General features: G+C 38.6%; 2 protein-coding genes across 3 annotated transcripts in view; one reads left to right on the top strand and one right to left on the bottom strand.

The window, feature by feature from the left end:
- Positions 1-567: 567 nt before the first annotated feature.
- Positions 568-2,406, bottom strand: LOC124641396. Its single transcript, XM_047179471.1, has 2 exons — positions 2,092-2,406; positions 568-1,199 (listed from the first exon to the last, which is right to left on the bottom strand). Exons 1-2 carry the CDS (start codon positions 2,227-2,229, stop codon positions 1,020-1,022), a joined length of 318 nt encoding a protein of 105 aa, XP_047035427.1. The 5' UTR covers positions 2,230-2,406; the 3' UTR covers positions 568-1,019.
- A 449-nt stretch (positions 2,407-2,855) lies between these two features.
- Positions 2,856-22,056, top strand: part of LOC124641393 (ubiquitin carboxyl-terminal hydrolase 33) — a 32,494-nt gene continuing 13,293 nt past the window's right edge. The window contains exons 1-16 of one of the 2 annotated variants that reach the window (XM_047179467.1): positions 2,856-3,277; positions 5,496-5,615; positions 9,950-10,051; positions 10,741-10,867; positions 11,509-11,659; positions 12,363-12,450; positions 14,501-14,593; positions 14,972-15,074; positions 16,176-16,263; positions 16,718-16,815; positions 17,289-17,427; positions 18,477-18,600; positions 19,061-19,186; positions 19,716-19,831; positions 20,240-20,418; positions 20,830-21,016. In XM_047179467.1, the coding sequence (XP_047035423.1) occupies positions 3,200-3,277; positions 5,496-5,615; positions 9,950-10,051; positions 10,741-10,867; positions 11,509-11,659; positions 12,363-12,450; positions 14,501-14,593; positions 14,972-15,074; positions 16,176-16,263; positions 16,718-16,815; positions 17,289-17,427; positions 18,477-18,600; positions 19,061-19,186; positions 19,716-19,831; positions 20,240-20,418; positions 20,830-21,016 (1,919 nt within the window). In that variant the 5' untranslated portion in view covers positions 2,856-3,199. Of the gene's footprint in view, positions 3,278-5,495; positions 5,616-9,949; positions 10,052-10,740; positions 10,868-11,493; positions 11,660-12,362; positions 12,451-14,500; positions 14,594-14,971; positions 15,075-16,175; positions 16,264-16,717; positions 16,816-17,288; positions 17,428-18,476; positions 18,601-19,060; positions 19,187-19,715; positions 19,832-20,239; positions 20,419-20,829; positions 21,017-22,056 lie in introns of both variants that reach the window. The other variant, XM_047179466.1, reaches the window with a different exon arrangement.

The raw sequence follows: 22,056 nt of genomic DNA, 5'->3' as shown, positions 1-22,056 counted from the left end.
GATAGTTGAGTTATCCAACATTGTAATATTTTTTCGAATCGATCTATAGCGCTATAAAATACATTTTGTGCCTATTAGTATTCTAAAAGTGTATAACAATAAAATATTTGTGGCTAGTTTTAGGTCAATAATTATTAGACAGTAGACAAAATTATAACTTGTGTTGTTAATATTCCATTCACGTAACACACAATGCTCATATTATTTAACTAGCTTCTGTCAGTGGTTTCACCCGCATCCCGTAGGAACCACGGCACGAACCCGAATAAAAAGTAGCCTATAGCCTTCCTCGATAAATGGGCTATCTAACACTGAAAGAATTTTTCAAATCGGACCAGTAGTTCTTGAGATTAGCGCATTCAAACAAACAAACTCTTCAGCTTTATAATATTAGTATAGATGTTATGTTAATGTGTTTCATTCACATATAACAATATGTTAATTATCATGTGATTATAATGATACAATAACTCCAAATATTTATAATCGATAAATCATTAGTAAGTGTGATTTATGATAATGATATTCATCACAGAAAATTCTGTATGATACAAAGAAAAAAAAAAATATTATTTACTATAATTTATTTATATACAACTTATTATAAACAATTATACAAACTCAAAACCAAATTAATTTTATTTAAACAAAATGTCACTAATGGAACAGTCAGCTAACATGCCAACACAAAGCCTTAATAAATCAATGGAAATGGAAATTTAAACATATCACTTTACATTTTAGGTAGCCTAAGGATGCAGATTTTTTACAAATATCAAGCTCTCTGACCTATACTTTATATATCCAACCTATATGTTGATCATTTAAAAACATACTGTATATTTTGCAGGGTTGAAATATTGAGCTAAAGTTCAAAATACATCTTGTTCACCATGGGGACAGCAATAAACAAAAATAATTATTTCAGAACATAACTTTTTTTTAATTACATACTTCTTTTAAAGTATATGAACTGGGAATAATTGAGCTAGGTATACTAATAAACTAAACTACATCTATCATCTTTGCATAGCATTAACTTTCTCTCCGATCTCAGTGAGCAATTGTGCAGACTTCTGTATGTTCTCAAACTGGTACCCCATGTGGACGCCAATTAATTGCATCTTCTTTAGATTCTCTTCACTGGTTTCTATCTGATGCTCCGTTGAAGCCATGTCTCGAGCTGCTTTGGATAGTAACTGGAAATAATATAATTTTGATGTATTTAATTTAGTTTTTTTGGAAACAGGGTTTATTAATCAATTCTGAATACAGTATACACAGTTTCTCCGTAGTTACAACCAGACTACAACAAGTTGGTATAGATAGTTCAACTCAGATTTGCGCGCGGCCCTATGTGTGCATCGGCTTATAAATATACAACTTTCATTCGTGTGACAGTGACGTCGTCCGAGCATGACGTGTTCTTATCGCTTTTTGTTATGGGTACAGTCGTTTACGAAAATGTCTAGTTCTTCACGGAGAAAATGTTTAAGGAGTCAGGTAGCGTTCCAAAAAATGAAAAAGACTAAGAATGTAAAAAAACGTATAATCTAGTATAATAATGTAAACAAAATGTGTGGGGAATTTTAAAAAAATATATTGCTTCGCATAGTGTCTACCAAAATAAGACGGAAATAATGAAATTCATAAATGAACGTTTAAGTCAAATTGATGAAGGGATTTTGGGTAATACTTGTCGATATGTACAAAAGAAAAAATAAGAATACCTACTATAGACATTTTGACATGGAGTCAAAATTTATAATTGACCTTGGTGAGAGTAGCGAATCCGAAAATTCATCATTTGATTTTTCAAGTAGCGATTCAGAATCATTATAAATAAATAAACATTAAATTACGTAATAACCGTTTTTCTTTAAACAGCCGTATACAACCCCTAAATAACTGTATTTGTACCCGACTGTACCTCTTGTCACGCACACAAAGTCACTGCATATGTACAAGGGTTACCCACACATAAGGCCGCGCGCAAGACTGAGTTGAACTTACTATACAAACCTACAGAATGATCCAAAAAGTTTTTTTTATTATATAAATATAATAATTACGATATTATAACTTAGGTACCTCATTGGACTTAGATCCTCTTTGTATTTGCCGGGCCAAAGACGAAATATTATTCATATTGACTTGCACTCTCTCAGCTAGTCTTTGCTTTGATTCGGCGAACAGTGAGCGAGCGCTACTCGACGACGCCGAAGTCATTGCGTGGCGACTTCTGATTTGTCTCTTACAGTATCACACCACTATTGGTGCTCAATGAAGCATTCAGAAAAATGTGCTACTGCACAAAAAGGCCTTCATATACAGTTTACAACAATCAATAAAATCAAAACAACAGACAGGATTCAGTTGTAAGATGACATTAGCAATGACAATGACAGCTTCATTCAAGCAATGATTTGCAGTTCGGAAATGAATTGAATCTTTTTTGGGACACAATCAGCTGTTTATTGAAGAGCCCAGCAGAATCACTTACCAATTCACGATTTTAGGATTCCTCATTCCAGGCGTCACTTCCATTCTTTTCCATAACTACATCACAGTGTTAAAAGTGGTAATCATCATCGATTGGCTTTACGCCCTGTTCTTTCTATTTATATTTTCATGATACTTTATCTTTTATTTTCTCATAAAACCGAGGCTTTTATTAAAAGTATTATTTTCAGTGAACTTCATTTTGTAGAATTTTCGTTATCTTTTGACCACTATGGTAGTCACATGAAAAATTGATTAACTTTGCTACAATGGCAACTCCATTGAAAACCTCTCCTCTTGGCATCCTATTAATTATCGCGTACTTCAACATTTCGATTTAGGAAGTCGAATATCTTTGTTTCTTTCTATCTAGAGCGATCGTGTGAGAAAGCGCTATAGTAATCGACTAAAACATTCGGATTCTATTCGATCGTGTGAATCCAAATATGAGGGCTGACTTTTCGCTCGTCACGGAAGGTTTTGTGTTGTAGGAAATTTCTGTAATCTAATTCAATTATTAGCCTTTTTTCCGAAATGTTTCCCTTTAAACTAAACCATTTGTTTCTAGTACCTCCTGCTGTTGTTTCTTTGTTATTTTGTTTCGCTGTAGTATAGAATATGTCCTTTATTTACAAGCCTATTGTGAATCAGTATAGTTGTCTCCTAATTTACGTATAAAGCTAGTGTATTCTTAAAAATGGATAAAGGAGTGACGTGTGAACACCTGAATAAACTGGCTGATGTCCTGGGGAAGGAGCTGTGGCAGACGAAAGAGGTAAATATTAATAATTTTCATGATACCTAACCTCAAATGTAATGTCATTGGTAATTAGCATTCTTGGTTCAGTTTAAATAGTAATCATTGTGTAACGATGAGTGCTCGGGCCACTAAGTACTCCTTGTAATATCGCACACAGGTCGTAACTCGGAATGTTCACCTCCGCTCGTTATTTAATACCCCATAGAGTTGTTTACATTTTTTTTTTCATTTTATGTGGCTATTAATTGCAATTTATGTGCAATTTCTTATTGTATGTGGCCAGTTTATTATGTACTACTTTATCGTCGATAGCAATAATGTGTTAAAATTATTGTTTCTGTAATAAATTGCATAAAATATCTACTTTTCAATATTTAATTATTGGTTCTAGTGATAATGACAACCTGTTAATTAGTCTTATATTTGTTTATGTGCATGATATCATATGATAAATTAATTTCTCAGAATTGGGTCTATCCTACAAGTATTGAATAACTACAGTATCTTTTCTTACTATAATTCAAGAGTAAATTCCGTAAAACAGCTTATCTTGAAATAATTGTCATTTCATGCGTATCATGCCTTGATAATGATTCTAAGTGAACTAATGAGCTTAATTGCAATTAGATTTAGTAAAAAATTCCAATCATATTAAATCATTCAAAACTAGTAATTCCATAACTATAAAATGTTTTACGGAAGTTTGAAACATTTTTTGCATGTCATCGAATGGTGCAATCTTAAAAGCTACGACTGACCGACTGACTAACTTGTATTGCAAAAAATTCGAATTATCCTAAACGTGTCACTTGAAAACAATGAACCGTTGTTATCTAGGTTGTTAACAAATATAATCATTTATTAGCATCTTATGTATGTCTTGACATGTTTTATTTTTTTATTAGCATAGACATAATTGTATAGCTTATTTAGCTGCCTCAATGCTGAGTAAAGACATCTTTCCATATAGACAAACCGTCAGTCGCAGAAAGGTCCATTAAAGTTGTGACAGCCTTTTTATCGTCCCACTGCTAGGCACAGGCCTCCTCTCACACAGAAGAAGGGAGCATTAATCACCACGCTTGCTCATTGCCGGTTGGTGATTATAGACTATATAGTCCTCAAGATGTTTTCCTTCACCTTTTTATCAGCCATTGGTGTCCAAGATATACTCAGAAAGACCATACAAACTTTGAAAAGTTGCATGTTCTTTCTAAGTATATCTAGAAATTAAAGTAAAAGCTTCTTTAAATCTATTGCCAACTCTTTCTTTGTCAGCAAGATAAAAAGTGTTAGCAATACATTTATTGAAGCTTTAATTTTAATAATAATTAATTTTAATGGATCTTTCTGCAACTGATGGATAGTAGTAAGCCCACAATATATAATTCTTTTCTTTATAAGTAGTTATAAAGGATTGACTGATCGCTTTTAATAACCACTATCATCTTTAAAGACCTATGTTTAACGTTACATACATTCTCTGATTCTTAAATGTGCAATAAAAATTTTCTTCAATTTGAAGCATCTAAGTGTAAAATTAGTTAAAATAATTCCTTCTCTGTATGAAACGAGGCCTGTATCTTGCATTTGGAGAATTTGGCAACAGTGGGGCTGATGGAGTTAGATAATATGTACAAGCAAAACAATAAATACATAAAATTGAATGAGTCAAGTCATAATATATGTCAAGTCATAATATATGGTCATGAAATTGTGAAAACCAACAAATAGTCCAGAATTTTATATTATACTGACATTTATAGTTGCTATATTTCAAGTGTATTGCATCAGAAGTTTCACAAATATTGAATTACGAGAATCGCATGTCTAGTCATTCATCCTTGTTTGAATTGTATACACATCAACATATTAATATATTTTGTATAAAAACTGTTTAATCAATAATTAAAAAGTATTCATGTTCAACTATAAATAATTATAATGAAAAATTAAAGCTTTAAGTAATTCTGGTGATGGCGTGCATTGTCAGGATGATTCGCCATGGTGTCCTGTCCATTTTTACATTTTTTATTTATTAGTCAAATATTTAAAAATGTAACAATCACTTTAACAAATGAATACAGGTCATAACCAAACAAGGAATAACAAACAAAAAGAATTTCCACAAGACTAAGAAACAGCTTACAGTAATCAAACAAAAACACATTCCTACCAACGTAAAACTAACTTAACAGCATTAACATTAGACCAAACTCCATCGTTGTTGCAGACACTAACATGTTTCGACTGTGGCTGCCCGGGCCCCAACCTCTGGATCTGTCTACAGCCCGACTGCCATCACATCGGATGCTCTGAAGTCAAAAATGACCATAGCACTCTGCACCAAAAGGTAATAACATTATAACATTTATAATCAACTATCGGTTTCACAGCAATAGCCCACCCTCGCCCCGAGATAATATACAGCCTGTGTTACTTAGAAATTGGGTAACTTCCCAACAGTGAAATAATTTTTAAACAAATGTTTTCTCTTTAGTATAGGATGTATTTGGCACAGATGTTATATCTCATAAAAGACTGTAAGCTTCAAGTTCAGGCTTTATCCATTTTATTAGTTATACCCCCTCCCTAGATAGAATTCCTAGATTAAACGAGCAAAGCGAGTAACAGTTTCAACAGTTCCATATTTTTATGTCACTATATCCACCGAAGTCGTTCCAACCATGAAATAAACAAACTCATAGTATGTACCTACGCGGTTATTATGCTACGTACTTATTATATTCATTAATTTTACATTTTATTTTATCTCAAGTCTCACTGAGATAAAACCTTCGTGCATTTTCATTACCATGCAAGAAAAAAACACTTGTTTTTTTATTCATAAAATTTGTAGCTCTACTTTTTTATTTTACATCTATACTAATATTATAAAGCTGAAGAGTTTGTTTGTTTGAATGCGCTAATCTCAGGAACTACTGGTCCGATTTGAAAATTTCTTTCAGTGTTAGATAGCCCATTTATCGAGGAAGGCTATAGGCTACTTTTTATCCCGGTACGGGAAGTAGTTCCCACGGGATGCGGGTGAAACTGCTGGCAGAAGCTAGTAAAAGATAAAAATATTAATTTCAAGACTGTAGTCATACTGACCTAAATAAGATGTTTTTTATTTAAATTTAATTCCGCAAAGCGAGACTTGCAATTTGACGTATCATAAACTGAAGTGCGTCATTATATTGAGTCGCGACTCCAGACGCGTGTAAACATGAGTATAAATAACTTTCAGGAAATAGGTCATTACCGTCTTAAATGGCAAATGACTTGCTAGTTCTGCGAGAAAAATACTGCAGTTTTATGCAGCATATGTACTTCAGAAATGGATCAAAACAGACGAATTTACTTAAAAGATCTTTGAATGCATCTTATTCTTATCGAACGATTAATAGTTTTATGACCTACAAGCCCTAGTATTATTTTTCTGAAATCTGGTACTGGGTAACAGTCGGGAATGCTGGCTCCAAGTGTCCTTCCCAGACCCCAGGCGCTTGGGCTGCGGGTTGTTCGAAAGAGATACCGCGGTCCTGGTACATAAAAGGCCTATGACGGAACACGACGGTTTTTAGTCAGTAAGAGTCTGACACTCCCTCACCGCTGCTAACCCACAGCGGGAGGGGTCATTTGATGATTTTTGACGTCGTTAAAAAAAAAAAAACGACCCCAGGCGCTTTATAAAAGTTTATTATAAAAACCAAAAAGCGATTTTTGTCACACCCAGGAATTTAGGCAAATTCATCCAGCATTTCTAATAAATGATAATAATCTGCTATGTCATGCACTCGTACTAGACCACCCATGTTCCTTCATTTTAAAAGTACATAGTTCCGAACAAACAATTCGAAAATTGGTTACGAAAGTATTAAAGTTCAGTAACCATTAACCACCAGTAATTCCCGCCTACAAAGAGCTTTATTCTTTGGTTACATTTGTACAATTGGTAGCCGACTATTAAGCATTTAACGGCACAATGATCCGTACAAAGGACCTCACAAAGCGCTTTATACTCTGCGAATCAAAAACTAAAAATAGCTAACAAGAGTATCGGATATAAAAATCTCCTTTGTAAGTAAATGTAATGTGCAAGTCATACTACTGCATGTAATTCTAATCTACATATATAATATATATAAAAATGTATCCCTATATCCCTTGGTCACACCATCACGCGTGAACGGCTGGACCGTTTGAGCTGAAAATTAGAGGGGAGGTAGCTTAGACCCAGGAGAAGTACATAAGATATTTTTTGTCAGTATCCGGCTACGGGAAGCAGTTATCTCGAGACGCGGATAAAACCGCTGGCAGAATAATAAAATAATAATGCGTGTTGGCTTCGGCCCCACGTTCGCCTCCCAAAAATCCGGTATTCTGTAGTCCCGAGGTCTGGTAGAGAGATACAAAATAATAATAATAAATAATCTTCTTTCTATGTCGTGAAAGACGGGACAGTTGACATATGTCGGGCATGTCACCATCCGGGTGAATCTATCAGACATATTATATCTGGTTGTTCTCATTTGGCTAATGGTGAATATTTGCACAGACATAACCAAGTGGCCAAGATCATCCACCAGCTGCTTGCTCTGCAATACAACCTTGTAGACCTTGAGGTACCGTACTACAAGTATGCGCCCGACCCAGTTCTTGAAAAGGACCATATCACGTTGTACTGGGATCGATCTATCATCACTGACAGGACTATTGTAGCCAATAAGCCTGATATAGTGGTGATAGATCGATTAGCGCGCCGCGCGATGATAATCGATGTCGCCGTTCCGCATGACGAGAACCTCGTGAAAGCAGAGAAAGAGAAACAAATAAAGTATCTCGACTTAGCGCACGAGGTTGTCGCCATGTGGAGTGTCGACACGGCTGTTATTGTGCCGATTGTCGTTACGGCCAATGGTTTAATAGCCAAGAGCCTCGACGAACACCTCAGGAGGCTCTCGTTGGGCAGCTGGATCAAGGGACTGATTCAGAAGACAGTACTCCGTGATACGGCACGTATTGTAAGGAGGTTTCTGTCTCTGGGGCCCTAACCACCGGTACCTTGGACCCTGTGCCCGATATCGGTGGCAACCTATTTTTTATAATGTTTTTTATTTTTATATTTAATACTAGCTTCTGCCAGCGGTTTCACCCTCATCCCGTAGGAACCTCTGCACGAACCCGGATAAAAAGTAGCCTATAGCCTTCCTCGATAAATGGGCTATCTAACACTGAAAGAATTTTTCAAATCGGACCAGTAGTTCCTGAGATTAGCGCGTTCAAACAAACAAACAAACTCTTCAGCTTTATAATATTAGTATAGATTTAAAAATGTAATAAATATGTGCAAGAATAAATAAATGAAAAATAATCTTCATTGTCTCAGATTATACAGTTTCACAGGATGATTTCTAATGTCTATCACACGTTAATGTATTGCGCTTAAGTGTTATCACTGTCTCCCAAACTAAGCGAGAGTATCTTGGGTAGCAGATGCTGGTCGGATATAAAGTTCTCCTTTGTGAGTAAATATAATGTGCAAGTCATACTGCATGTTAACCCAATCAGATATAAAAACAATGAATCATTCATGAGCGACTTTCGTAACAAATTATTATCTGTATTTTAATGCTCGACTAATTTACATATTAAAGTAATTGAAATATGTTTGAGGTAACTCAAGGTTTTGCGACGGTAATAACATGTTTTACATAAAAACAAAACAAGTATTAATCTGTACATACGTACATTTACTTGAAAATGAGATAAATTATACTTTAGCAGAATAAAACCATTTAAATTGTATCAAAAAACTGTCATCGTTTTCTTATCAACTGGAGTACTTCCGCGGTTCATACATACATAAGTGTAGAGTTAAATTCATTCATATATACAACATGTAACGTAATTAACGCACACCCTCAAACACGCCAATTAGAATATTCTGTTATAATCATAATACATACACTGAATTTTTAATTTAACATGTATATGCATTGTTATTTATTAAATTAGTAAAACCAATTCTTGGAGAACTTTTTGGTCATACTACTACGCTCGCAAATATCGCGCCGCGCGCCGCTCGACTCGACACAACATAACGAAACATCGGAAAAAGCCGACAATACACGAAGTCTTATTACTTTGAGTTACGGTCTATTTGAATTTGTTTTGACTGTACAGGGTTATATAATATGACAATAATTTCCGTAGTTTTAAGTATTTTTAGGATAAAAAATTACCTATATTAAAAATGATATAAATCGATTCAGCAAACGATTCTGAACAAACTAATTTAAGTTACATTTTGTAGAATTAAGTTACATGTTGTAGAGATCATCCTCATGTATAGTTTAGGCGACAGAATTACGTGAACGACTGCAGTTTTAAAGCAAGGGTGCAAAATAGAATTGAAGTTCTATGCGTTTAGTGGTCATAATCGAAATGCATTTGGGGTGCAAGATTTTAGATTTGAAAATATTTGCTGGCAAAAAATATCTAACCTCCTCAACCTCAACCCAGGCAACCCAATACCCCTTGGTAAGACTGGTGTCAGACTTACTAGCTTCTGACTACTCGTAACAACTGCCAAGGATGTTGAATGACAGCCGGGACCTACAGTTTAACGTGCCCTGCGAAACACAATCCCGTCCCATATCCTAATAAATGAAGTCTTTGCAGAACTTCCCTCTGCACTGCGTGCACATGAACGTGTCGACGGAGCGGATATGGTGTTACCTGTGCGAGAAAGAGGTCCACATCAGAGCAGCCTTGGCGTATGCGGTTAGTATACTTACTATAGGTACTTACTATCTACATTAAAAGAAAATTATTATTATTTACCTATATTTTAGTTAGGTCCTCATAAAAACGAAGGTTCTTCTTCCAGTTTTTTAATGTCTTCTGAATCATTAATTCTTTAGGTCATACCAAAGTTAGCGTTCTCATATCCATTATATGAATGTCTATAGAAGTTATTATGTGTAGTACATTAAATAGATTAGAAAATGAAAGTACATACATAGTTCAATTACACAAAGAGTTGTAATGTACAAGTAGTATGTAGTGTTGGAAAAATTATGTCATTTCTGATCGATTTTATTCAGTTCCGTACAAAATAAATGCTTTTGTTATCACTAGGTACTGAGAATATGATCCACTCACATACGGCTACTCATAGCCGCATAGGCCAATCAATCATAAGGTTAAGCAACTCTTGGCGCGGTCTTTCCATGAATGAGTGACCATATTCAGCACTCATCGTTAGAGCGTAGAGAGCATCGGCGCGCATTTTTTTTTTTTTCACACAGACCGGAGCCGATCGGCTACTCGAAAAATACTCGATTTTCAACGTGTTAAGAATTTGCTCTTCTCTCCGCGCCGGTCTGTCTGAACGGACCCTTACCCTCTTCTTGGATCACTTCAGCCAATTTTGCCATCAAACTTCTCCCAAAACCTTGATGCTTCCCCAGGCAAGTCCAGATTCGACGTGTGCGGAGGCGCCTGGCAGACTGGGTGCCGTGGGACTCAGCATGGTGGATGATGAACTGGATCCTGAAGCTCACGACATGGAGTATGATGACGATGCTAGACCCAGAGGTATGGTTCGCTTGCTCAATATTTTGTTTACGAACTAAAAACCCTACTTTTATTTCATTTGTTTTGGTATTTGACTATAGGTAAACAACCTCGATAGGACCTTTTTTATATGTGATGAGGTCAACTATGGTATTTTCATTTAAGATTTCAAGAGGTATACATAATTAGTCGATGTAGGGTCTTATTAAGTTGGCCATCCCTGATATAGCTACCTTCACTTCATCATCATCAGCCTTGCCTTTTCCCAACTATTTTGGGGTTTCCAGTCTCATTGGATACAGCTGAGTACCAGTGTTTTACAAGGAGCGACTGCCTATCTGACCTCCTCCTCAACCCAGTTACTCGGGAAACCCAATATCTCTAAGTAAGACTGATTGTCAGATTTATACACTTACTCGTTACGAGTTACGACTGCCAAAGATGTTCAATGACAGCCTGACAGCAAAAGGCCCGAGTTACACCGGAATATCGAAATGCCCGCGGTGTTGCGAGCGGCACACAAAGTGCTCGCCGCGTCGCTGCCGGTCGATGCCATTCCGGTGTGACTCGAGCCTTATAGTCGTATATTGTTTCTTTTATTTTGCAATAAATACTGACACTAGCGGTTTATTCGGACCCTCACGTAGACACGAATGCGTCAGGTCTCGTGGGGCTGCAGAACATGGGGAACACCTGCTACATGAACGCGGCGCTACAGGCGCTAAGCAACACTGCGCCGCTCACCTCCTACTTCCTGGAGTGTGCTGCAGCCGTCGCCGTGCTGGCGGCTGATAAGAAGCCGGGGATCAGCAGGTTACAATATAGTAGTTATCAGGTCTAGTGGGTCTTCTTGCGCCTGTACGACTGGTGCGAGGAGGCTCAGCGCCGGGGGGAAACCCCGTTGCCGCGGCAAGTTGTCGCGCAGCGGGCGGAGCTCCGGCGCGATCTCATGGTGGCCTGGAGGGAGCGACTGTCGCAACCCAGTGCAGGGCACGCCACTATAGTGGCGGCAAAACTTGGGCAGCATCATATTTTTTCGAGTCCCGTAGCCACAGGACATAAAAGAGATCATACTTTTAACATTACGGGTATAGCCACGGGACGTAAAAGGGATCATACTTTAAACATTACGGGTATAGCCACGGGACGTAAAAAGGGATCATACTTTAAACAGTACGGGTATAGCCACGGGACGTAAAAGGGATCATACTTTTAACATTACGGGTATAGCCACGGGACGTAAAAAGGGATCATACTTTAAACATTACGGGTATAGCCACGGGACGTAAAAGGGATCATACTTTTAACATTACGGGTATAGCCACGGGACGTAAAAGGGATCGTACTTTAAACATTACGGGTTCATAAATGGACCGTTTTTTTTAAGTATATGAGTTATGAAAGATATTTTCATATTTTATTGCTCTTTTACGCGTTTGGGGTTGTCTTAATAATAAACCTGCTCCGTTGAATTATTTATGGACCTATTTATTCATTTTACTCTTTCCCTTCACAGAGCATACCAAAAATTAGTAAAAGAGATGTGGAGTAGGAAGACAAGAGGCTACGTTGTACCTAACGGTGTTCTATATGGCATTCGCAATGTAAGTATATATGTACTTTTTAATTAATTTATTTAATGTGTTATACCACTGTGCCCTGATACTTGCTCGCGGGAGGACCTAATGAGCGCGTCCGATCGTGCTCTCGCTGTGGCGGCATATTGGGCAGACAAACTTTAGTGTCATTGTAAGACATGTCATCGACACGAAAGAAGAAGAATGTGTTATTTGTATATCGCCAGTTACCTGTCCAAAATGTTGAGTTTGGCTTTTATTTATTAAATGTGTTATTTGTGTATCGCCAAAGAACTGTCTAAAATGGTTTGTCTTTGGAACCCCTTAATTGAATGTCTTTTACATATAATCTTAAACATCCTATAGCAAAAAGTATTTTTCTTCTATGATGTCCTAAAAACAGACATACATTTGTGTTGCATTGGAGTTTATTGCATTGGGTGTTGAAAGACGGGCGTCACATTCGGAAAGTGCTGTTTTTCAGCCAGTGGCGGATTTAGAAATTTGCCGCTAGTAGGCCATTCAATTTTTGCCGCCCCTAATGATTGTGAACTTAATGATATTTCTGTCAGTTACTCTTACTAGATTATTTTTGCAACCCGCTATGTACCGAAGAGTTTAATGTTGACCTAACAAGTTTATTTGACAGCGACTTTAAAGCGGAAAACCTCTGTAAATTTTAAACAGCTCAATCGATTTTCATCAAACATGTCCAAGAACACTCGCCCGTAAAAAACCTGTAATAAAAAAAAACTAAATTGAAATCGGTTCATTCGTTCGGGTGCTATGATCAGTGGCGGCGTAGCATCAGGTGGCACCCGAAAAAAAAAACGACAAAATATAATCACGGACTAAAATTGTAATTGAAGTACTTAAAAATCGTGTAGAAATCATTAATGGTAGTTTTCGCTGGGTTTAACATAAAGAAACCGGAGACAGATCACTGCAAACTTATAAAGCTCTAGCTATTTTTATAAGAACCAGTATCAAGTGAAAAAGCCGTGAGCGCGAGCGCGAAATTGTTGAGTTTTGGAACAGTAAAGTACCAAAACAAGTTTTAAAAAACCGCCGTAAAGTAAAAAAGTTGCGAGCGTAGCGAGCGCGAAATTTTTTAGGGTTGGGAAAAAAAAGTACCCAAACAAATGTGAAAAAAAACCACTGCAAAGACAAGAAGCCGCGAGCGTAGCCAACGCGAAATTTGTGATTTTTGGGACGCAATAATACCTAAAGAAATTCGAAAAAAGTCACTGTCAAGCGAGCGTAGCGAGCGCGAAATTTTGGAGTCTTGGAACTCAAAAATACTCAAACAAGTTTGAAAAAAACCAGTGTAAAGTGAAATAGCTGCGAGCGCAGCGAGCGCGAAAATTTTTGAGTTTTAGTACACGAAAGTCCTCCACCTCCTAAACAGCTTAGAAATCGTCAACGTAGAGCGTCAGTTGTTTTTGCTAGTTCGGTGCTTTAACTTTTTGTTAGATTGAGGACTCAAAGTGCGCAGAATAGACCAGAAATGATGAAAAAACCGCGAGCGAAGCGAGCGGATTTTTTTATTTTATTTTTATTGAAACGCTATTGGAATATATTTAAAATCACACATGGAATATATTTTAAAAGCACGTCAATGTCGGTCCTGCGCCTGATCTCTTTCCGGTCGTGTCGGATTGCCGTCCCATCGGGCTATGAGAGTGAAGGAATAGGGAGTGCACCTGTGTCTGCGCAAATGCTTGTGCACTATAATATGTCCTGCGCAGTTGGCTAATCTCCTTACATGAGAACAGCCGCCGTAGCCGATAATCGGCTAGGAGGACATCATATTTAAAATTCATGATCACATACTCATATAAAAAAATCTGTAAAAAAAAATTTGGTAAATTTGCCGCCCCTCTAAATCTGCCGCCTTAGGCACTGGCCTACTTGGCCTATTGGTAAATCCGCCACTGTTTTCAGCCAATTTTGAATAAATGTTTTTTTTTTTTTTTATATCATATATGTATATCCGATTTTCAAGGTAATCGTAAATTCTCTCTTCTAAACTTGCCATGTCTATTTTTCTTCTAATGAATCGTTTGTATGTTGTCAGGTACATCCAATGTTCCGTGGTTACCACCAGCACGACACGCAGGAGTTCTTGCGATGCTTCATGGACCAGCTGCACGAAGAGCTGAAAGAACCGGTAAGAAAGTTTTTAATTATACCCATAAACTTCACGAAGTAAATTAATTAGATACAAGTATTTTAAAACATTATTAAAATTAAAAAAAAAAGTTAATACTTACGTTTTTTTTATTTAATACGGGCCCTTGGACAAATTCATATCCTTTAAGACATTTGTCGACGACTTAAATCGCGGTCTGCATGTACACAAACATTTATGAGGTCCGAACTCCACCAAAACGGAGCAGAGCCGAGATTTTAAACAACCAATAGTATTTCGATATTCAAAAATCTCACTTCCGCCGACTTCATCTATCTGAAGAGCAATTGTTTTTATGAGAAACAACTGAATCTCACCCTTATTCCAACACAATAAGACACAATTTCCCTCACACAGGTGTGGGACAGCACTTCGGAAGACAAGCTGGGCTCAGACGCGGACGGCGACCACTCGGACACGCGTGCGCTGCACGTGAGACGACGGGCTGCATCCTCTGGTGGTCAGTATAAACTTTATATTGTTGTAGAATAGGTTATGGTTTTATTTGCAGTTGTTTGGAAGTCATCATCCTCCGAGCCTTTTCCCAATCATGTTGGGGTCGGCTTCCAGTCTAACCGGATTCAGCTGAGTACCAGTGCTTTACAAGAAGCGACTGCCTATCTGACCTCCTCAACCCAGTTACCCGGGCAACCCGATACCCCTTAGTTAGACTGGTGTCAGACTTACTGGCTTCTGACTACCCGTAACGACTGCCAAGGATGTTCAATGACAGCCGGGACCTACAGTTTAACGTGCCATCCGAAACACAGTCAATGGTGTCTAAGATATACTTAGAAAGTGCATACAAACTTAGAAAAGTTGCATTGGTACATGCCCGACCTGGGATCGAACCCGCGCCCTCATACTTGAGAGGTTGGTCCTTTACCCACTAGGCCATCACGACTTGCAGTTGTTTGGAAGTAAGTGTGATAATTTGAGACATTGACTTAGAAATATGCGAGTATATCGAAGTCAATGTCTCAAACATTCTTACTTACGTTAGGGTGCGTCCACATCTGGCGAATGTGCCGCGAATGCGCAGCACGCGAGCCGATTGCGAGCCGTCTGCGAGCTGCGCGCGTGCAGTCACTGCAATAGTTTGGTGTGCCTCTTTAGCGCAACTCACGCAAGGCTCGTATAGAGCGCGCGAGCAGCGCGCGATCTGCGCGCACTCAGTTCTCGCCCTTACAGTTCCGTATACTGGCTCAGTACTATCGAAGATGGCAGAGCTGATCGTGTACGGCGCTTAGGTCGCGCGCGAGCTGCGCGCGGGCGGCACAGAAGCGGCGCACGAACAAAAATGCACGCGCGCAGCTCGCGGGCAGCGAGCAAACGGCTCGCGAGCTGCACATTCGCGGCACATTCGCCAGATGTGGACGCACTCTCACGTTACTTAATTTTAAGTTCTACTTAAATGTATATGTGATAAAAAAGAATGATGTTTGAGCAGTCCTTAAAATTAAGTGGCATTTCAGTATTCGGCCGTGAGGCAATTTGTCGCCTGCTGCTGCTTATCGTTTTAATATACACACACTGATGATTTTTATTATTTACGCTTTAGCAAGCGACGCTCCATTTTTCGCGAGGATGAGGCGAAAATCACCCGCACCATCGTCATATAGCGAATCTAGAACTGAAGGCTATTTAAGGTACGTCAACACAGTCATATTTATCTTCTACAACGGTGCTAAATAATTTGTTTTGTTGTATCCAAACGGAAATAACGAACTGATTTGAATAATTATTTCTCTCTTGGGAAGCTACAATATCCCGAGAAACATTGGGTATATTATATCTAGGCAAATAAAGTACTTTCCACGGGACATGGGTGAAACCCCGGAATACAGCTGGTGTAAAATATAAAGATACTTTATATTTTAATCATGTTCCTAGTCCTTTCTCAAAAAAAAAAACGTAGTATTTGTTACATATAAAATATTATCCGTCTTACCACAAAAACTTTTAAACGTCTGTTTAAGACTTGTCTAAAAAAATGTCAGATTATGACGTTGACATATGGTTCATTTTTGCAGCCACAATTTTTTTAGACAAGTGTAAAACAGATGTTTAAGTTTTTGTAGTAAGGCCATCTATGTTTTGTAGAGTGCAAACACAAGAGCCCATAGCGTCCCGACACCGGCGGTCTGCAAGTTTCGCGGGCACACACCATCTGCAGTACAACATGTACTCGCAGCCCAATGGTAAGTCTACATTACAATACCAATTCTTATATTACGAGAATATGTGAGAAGTTATGTAAAAAACATAGGCGTGTGTAAAAAAGTAAGAAATACTGTAGTAATATAGCTTTCATATCGGTATATTATATCATAAATCATTGCCACGGAATGCAGGCGAAAACGCGAGCTAAAACTGGTATTGTCTAATCTAATATTAGTTGGTCTTGAAGACCAGATAAATGCAGTCTGTTTTTTTTTCAAAGACTTTTTAAATATTCTGAAAAAGTCATAAAGCCTAATCCACCATCTAAATTAATGCTGAGATATTCATTATTCTCGTAGTCAATTATTTCACTTATTTACGGCCGTTCTCAATATTCTATGTACCTGTTATTTTGCTTTCTAGAGATTAGAATTTGAGATATTGTATGGGGTTAAAGTACTATCTCTAGTATAATTTAACCATCCTACTAATGACTTCCATCCATACACAGGTACGGAATCAGTCCGTGGAGCCAGCCAAGGTCTGTGCGGGTCGGAGTCATCACTATCGTGTTCAAGTGAAGCTGACGAGCGATATGAGACCTGTTCCAGCGGAGCCAGCGACGCGCCTGACACTAGGACTGAACACCAGTATGTATATTATATGTCGGATCAACATAGCACTAGTCCGACATCATGTAGGCCTGCTAGGGAAATCGAGCAATAGAGACACAGCGAGGACTCAATAACCACGTTTGTTAAACTTAACAAAGCCGTCAATAATTATCACTTGGTAGTTGCACTGAATAAACGAAACGATATACAGTTCCTAGCCAGGAGGTCAGCATTCTACGACGTCAGGATGGTAAGTGAACGCTGACACAGCGGCTCCCCACGAGCTAGACTCTGTCGTAGCATGAAGTTAGTCACCAATCTCGCAGCACGAAGTTAGTCGATTGTGCTGCCATCTATTTGAACTCTGCCGCGTTTCGTTTAGCGTCCCTATTAATGACCGATCTCCGACCGAAATTCCAATATGTTACGAAAACCCTGTCCGACCCGTGAAGGTATGGTTAGGTAGTGGAGTTAGTCAAGGTCTGTGCGGGTCGGAGTCATCACTATCCTGTACGAGTGAAGTTGACGAGCGATATGAGACATGTTCCAGTGGAGCCAGCGACGCGCCTGACACTAGGACTGAACACCAGTATGTATACATTCGGATAGACCAAGAACATTCTAGAAGCTAGGCTATACATAGGGGGTGTAATGGGGCAAACCAACATCATCCTGCCCAAATTACCAACCTCAACTAACCTTGGTGCATACTGTTGAAATACGTTGAGACTCTAGCGATAGATAGCGCTGTGAGTGTGGGCAAATGTCTTCTTTGTCCAGTACCTGTTTTTAGGCTGTGACGGGGACGTTGAAAGCTCCTCAAAAGGCTGTTGGCCAGTGTCATCGGTTACTGATAAAGTGATAGCCTGTTAGGAACTTATTTGACAGGTAAATTGTAACTTGGTTTCACAGGTCTCTCACAGCAATATGTTATGAAGAAATTGTAAGCAGCATTTATTTAATATATAGCATTAACTATTTGACAACTTATTGACACTTTATCGCTAACCAGTGAAACCAGGCCAGTCTGATATTTAGTCACCAACTGGTATGATGATGTTTAAAATTACTATTTTATTTCACAGTAAGAGCGGCATCCCACTGGGCGGCGGCGACGGCTCGGGCGGTGGCGTGAGGTTCCGCAGCGTCATCTCCGACGTGTTCGACGGCAAGCTGCTGTCTTCCGTGCAGTGTCTTATCTGCAATAGGGTGAGTTGAATATGTTGGTAGATGGAAATAACGTGTGTTTGGAGCAAAACAAAATAAAAAAATACATTAAAAAGTATTAAATAATAGATACGATGGTTGCACCATGATGATAATGTGATAGAAAATCTTGGAATCTTAATGTGTCACACTTTCGGTCTTCGATTAAGATATAATTTTGCACACGCTCTGAGTTTTGATGACAATACATGACAACCTTGTTTTTTAGTGTTTTAAACTATTTTTTTTTGTCGTTTAGGTTTACTTGTCCAAGATTGTTGGTTTAAAAGTGCATAAATTCTATGATAAATCTTTTTGTCAGTGGATATCACGACACTAACCCTATAATTCTGCGTTTAATATCCAGCATAGAAAAGTAATCATCATATTTTCTGCAACTTTATAACTGGTACAAATGTTTGTTTGTTTAAAAAATTTACTTAGTTATTTACCTTCCTACCAGGTATCAACTCGCGTGGAGACATTCCAAGACCTATCACTGCCGATACCGTCACGCGAACACTTGGCCGTGATCCGCTGCCAGCAGCCGATCCTCAACCACCACGTGCCGCATGGCCAGGAGTCGTGGGTCAGTATATCTTCACCATCAGCTGACAACAATATTATATACCCTTCAAAAATCGCCACAACGTAGCCCGGAGCCTGGAAGTTGGTGATTGATATACCCGTGCATTGGAGAGCACGTAAATGTTGGTCCTGGTTGTGAGCTCTCTCCGGTCGTGTCGGTTGCGCGCAGAGAGTGAAGGAATAGGGAGTGCACCTGTGTCTGCGCGAATACTCGTGCACTGTAATATGTCCTGCGCAGCTAGCTGATCTCCTTAAAAAGAACGACTGCTGTGGCCGTCTTTACTTTCATCTGACATATGAGAATAATATTGTAGACCCTGGTATGCGCTTAGTGTCAAATAAACATCACATCATCAGCCTTTTTATCGTCCTACTGCTGGGCTGCGGTCTCTTTTCACACGGAGAATGATTGAGCGTTAATCACCACGCTTGCTCAATGCGGGTTGGTGATTTATACCATCGATATATGGTCCATCCAGGTCAAATAATAATATGAATTTAAACTGTAATGTATGTTTGTGTACACCCAGGTGTGGTGGCTACTAAGTTGGCTGCGGTCGTGGTTCTACGGGCCGGTGGTGTCGCTACAAGACTGCCTCGCTGCGTTCTTTAGTGCTGACGAACTTAAGGGCGATAATATGTACAGGTTAGTCAGTAGATTTTGTGCCTTATCACAGGAAGAATAAGGCTCAAAATGGCTTGCAAACTATAAGTGATTCGCTACAAATAAAAAACTCTTCTCACTACATGGTGTGACAAAATTAAAAAAAAACTTTTATCGTGCCGTCATAAATTAACTTTATCGCACTATACCTGATCCCGCTGCAACAAACTTATAACCTACCCAGGTGATAAAATGGACTTAACTACCTTTAAAATAAGGCTCAAAATATCCACAGCTATATAAAAAGACAACTCACCATGTGTAAGAAAAAATTAAAATACACTTTACGGCCCTAAAAATATGGCTCAAAATCTGTAGCATTTGCGCTATAAAAAAGACAGAAAATGAACTTTAAAACCCTTTAAATAAAGTTGAAACTCTTGTACATAGTTGTTCGCGCTGCAACAAGCTCCGCAACGGCGTGAAGATGTCGGGCGTGGTGAGACTGCCCGAGGTGCTGTGTGTGCACCTCAAGCGGTTCCGACACGAGCTTATGTTCAGCGCCAAGGTCGGGGCTAGAGTGTCCTTCCCTATTAATGACTTGAATATGGCGCCTTATACGCATAAAGGTGAGGTTTTTATGTATTTGTTTTTTAAATTATTAAGTTAACTGTGAAAAAATACTGAGTATTATAGATAATTGAAATTTTAATTTACATTTTCAGTCGTGATTTGGAATAACAATCCTTTTATGCCGATGTGAAAGTGGTCCATTTCGTTCACAAAATGATGTACAATTTTTTATAGAACATTTTTTATATCAAACGGTACCTGGATAGAATATTGAATTTGTCATCCGGTTATAGTAGTGTGGCTTGTTAACAGTGAAAGAATTGTTGTAGTCGGTTCAGTGACTCCGGAGAATTTTGTATAAAGGTGTACTGCTACATTTATGCTACACATGTACACCACTTTTCTTTAGAAGTATAGCAGTACCCAAGGTTCCCATATTTTTTTCTCAAATTATACCATAATTACAGACTGCACATCAAAAATATCACGGTACGAGCTATGCGCAGTAATCTGTCACGCGGGAACAGCGGGCGGCGGCCATTACACTTGCGTGGCGAGAAACGGACGCTCCTGGTACACGTTCGACGACCACTGTGTGCAGCCGCTGCCGTACCATCACCTGCCGCACTGCGAGGCTTATGTGCTCTTCTATAGGTAAGTAACTAATAAACAAGTTAACAAATATAACGGGAACAGCGGGCTGCCATTACACTTGCGTGGCGAGAAACGGACGCTCCTGGTACACGTTCGACGACCATAAATAATCATGATAATGATGTGCTCCAGGCAGCCCCGGATCTTATTTTTTTTTTAGGCGGGGCAAAAACTGAAAAATGCCGCCCCGCCTACCTACTTATGTTTATTTCCACCAACGAAAATCACTTTTTGGTAGGTAAAGGACTTAAAAAATGTGTCCAAATCATTGCAGGCTCAAACAGTTGGCCAGGTTATGAAAGTCGAGACAGATTAATGTACACAAAAAGTTAATAAGTTTTAAAAAGCACTGTAAAGTAACAAGCAATCGGAAGCGCAAACTTTTTTGTTTTTGAGGACTCCATAAATATTTTTTTGCTACATTTGACTTATAAAAGGTAAGACAGCGTGGATTTGACTTATGGAGTCAACAAGGTAATGGCTGTGTAATATTGCGCGAGCGAAGCGAGCGCGAAATTTTTTGAGTCTACGACACAAAAGTACGTACATTGTAATGCAACAAGTAGTCGCGAGCGTAGCGAGCGCGAACTTTTTTTAGTTATTTGTTTGAAGACTCACAAATTAAACTAGGAATTATGTACAAATAAAAAGAAACCGTGATTAGAGCGAGTGCCACTTGTGTTCGTTGATTCGGTGCGTCAATAAAAATAATAAACCATCAGAAAAACAGGACATAAATAGTCATTTAGCCGCGAGCGTAGCGAGCGAGAATTTTTTCACTTAGTTGGAGAATGTTAAAAGTGAAAAATAATTAAAATGATCAATTAAACAAAGCGACGGCGACTTTTTTAGAAACTTTGCTTGTCAGTATCATGATACAATGGAATGTCCTTATCAAACGGGTGTAATTTCATCGAAATTTCCTGGTGGTGGGGCGTCCCGCGGCGCCCCTGAGACCGAGGCGCCCGGGTTATTCGGACACTGCACCATAGGTTAAGACGGCTCTATAGGTAACTATTATGGTAATCTGTGATGTAGGA

The sequence above is a fragment of the Helicoverpa zea genome, chromosome 22, assembly GCF_022581195.2.
Source record: "Helicoverpa zea isolate HzStark_Cry1AcR chromosome 22, ilHelZeax1.1, whole genome shotgun sequence".
Lineage (NCBI taxonomy): Eukaryota > Metazoa > Arthropoda > Insecta > Lepidoptera > Noctuidae > Helicoverpa > Helicoverpa zea.
Note: the sequence above shows the minus strand (reverse complement) of the source record. Positions and strands in the feature narration are given on the sequence as shown.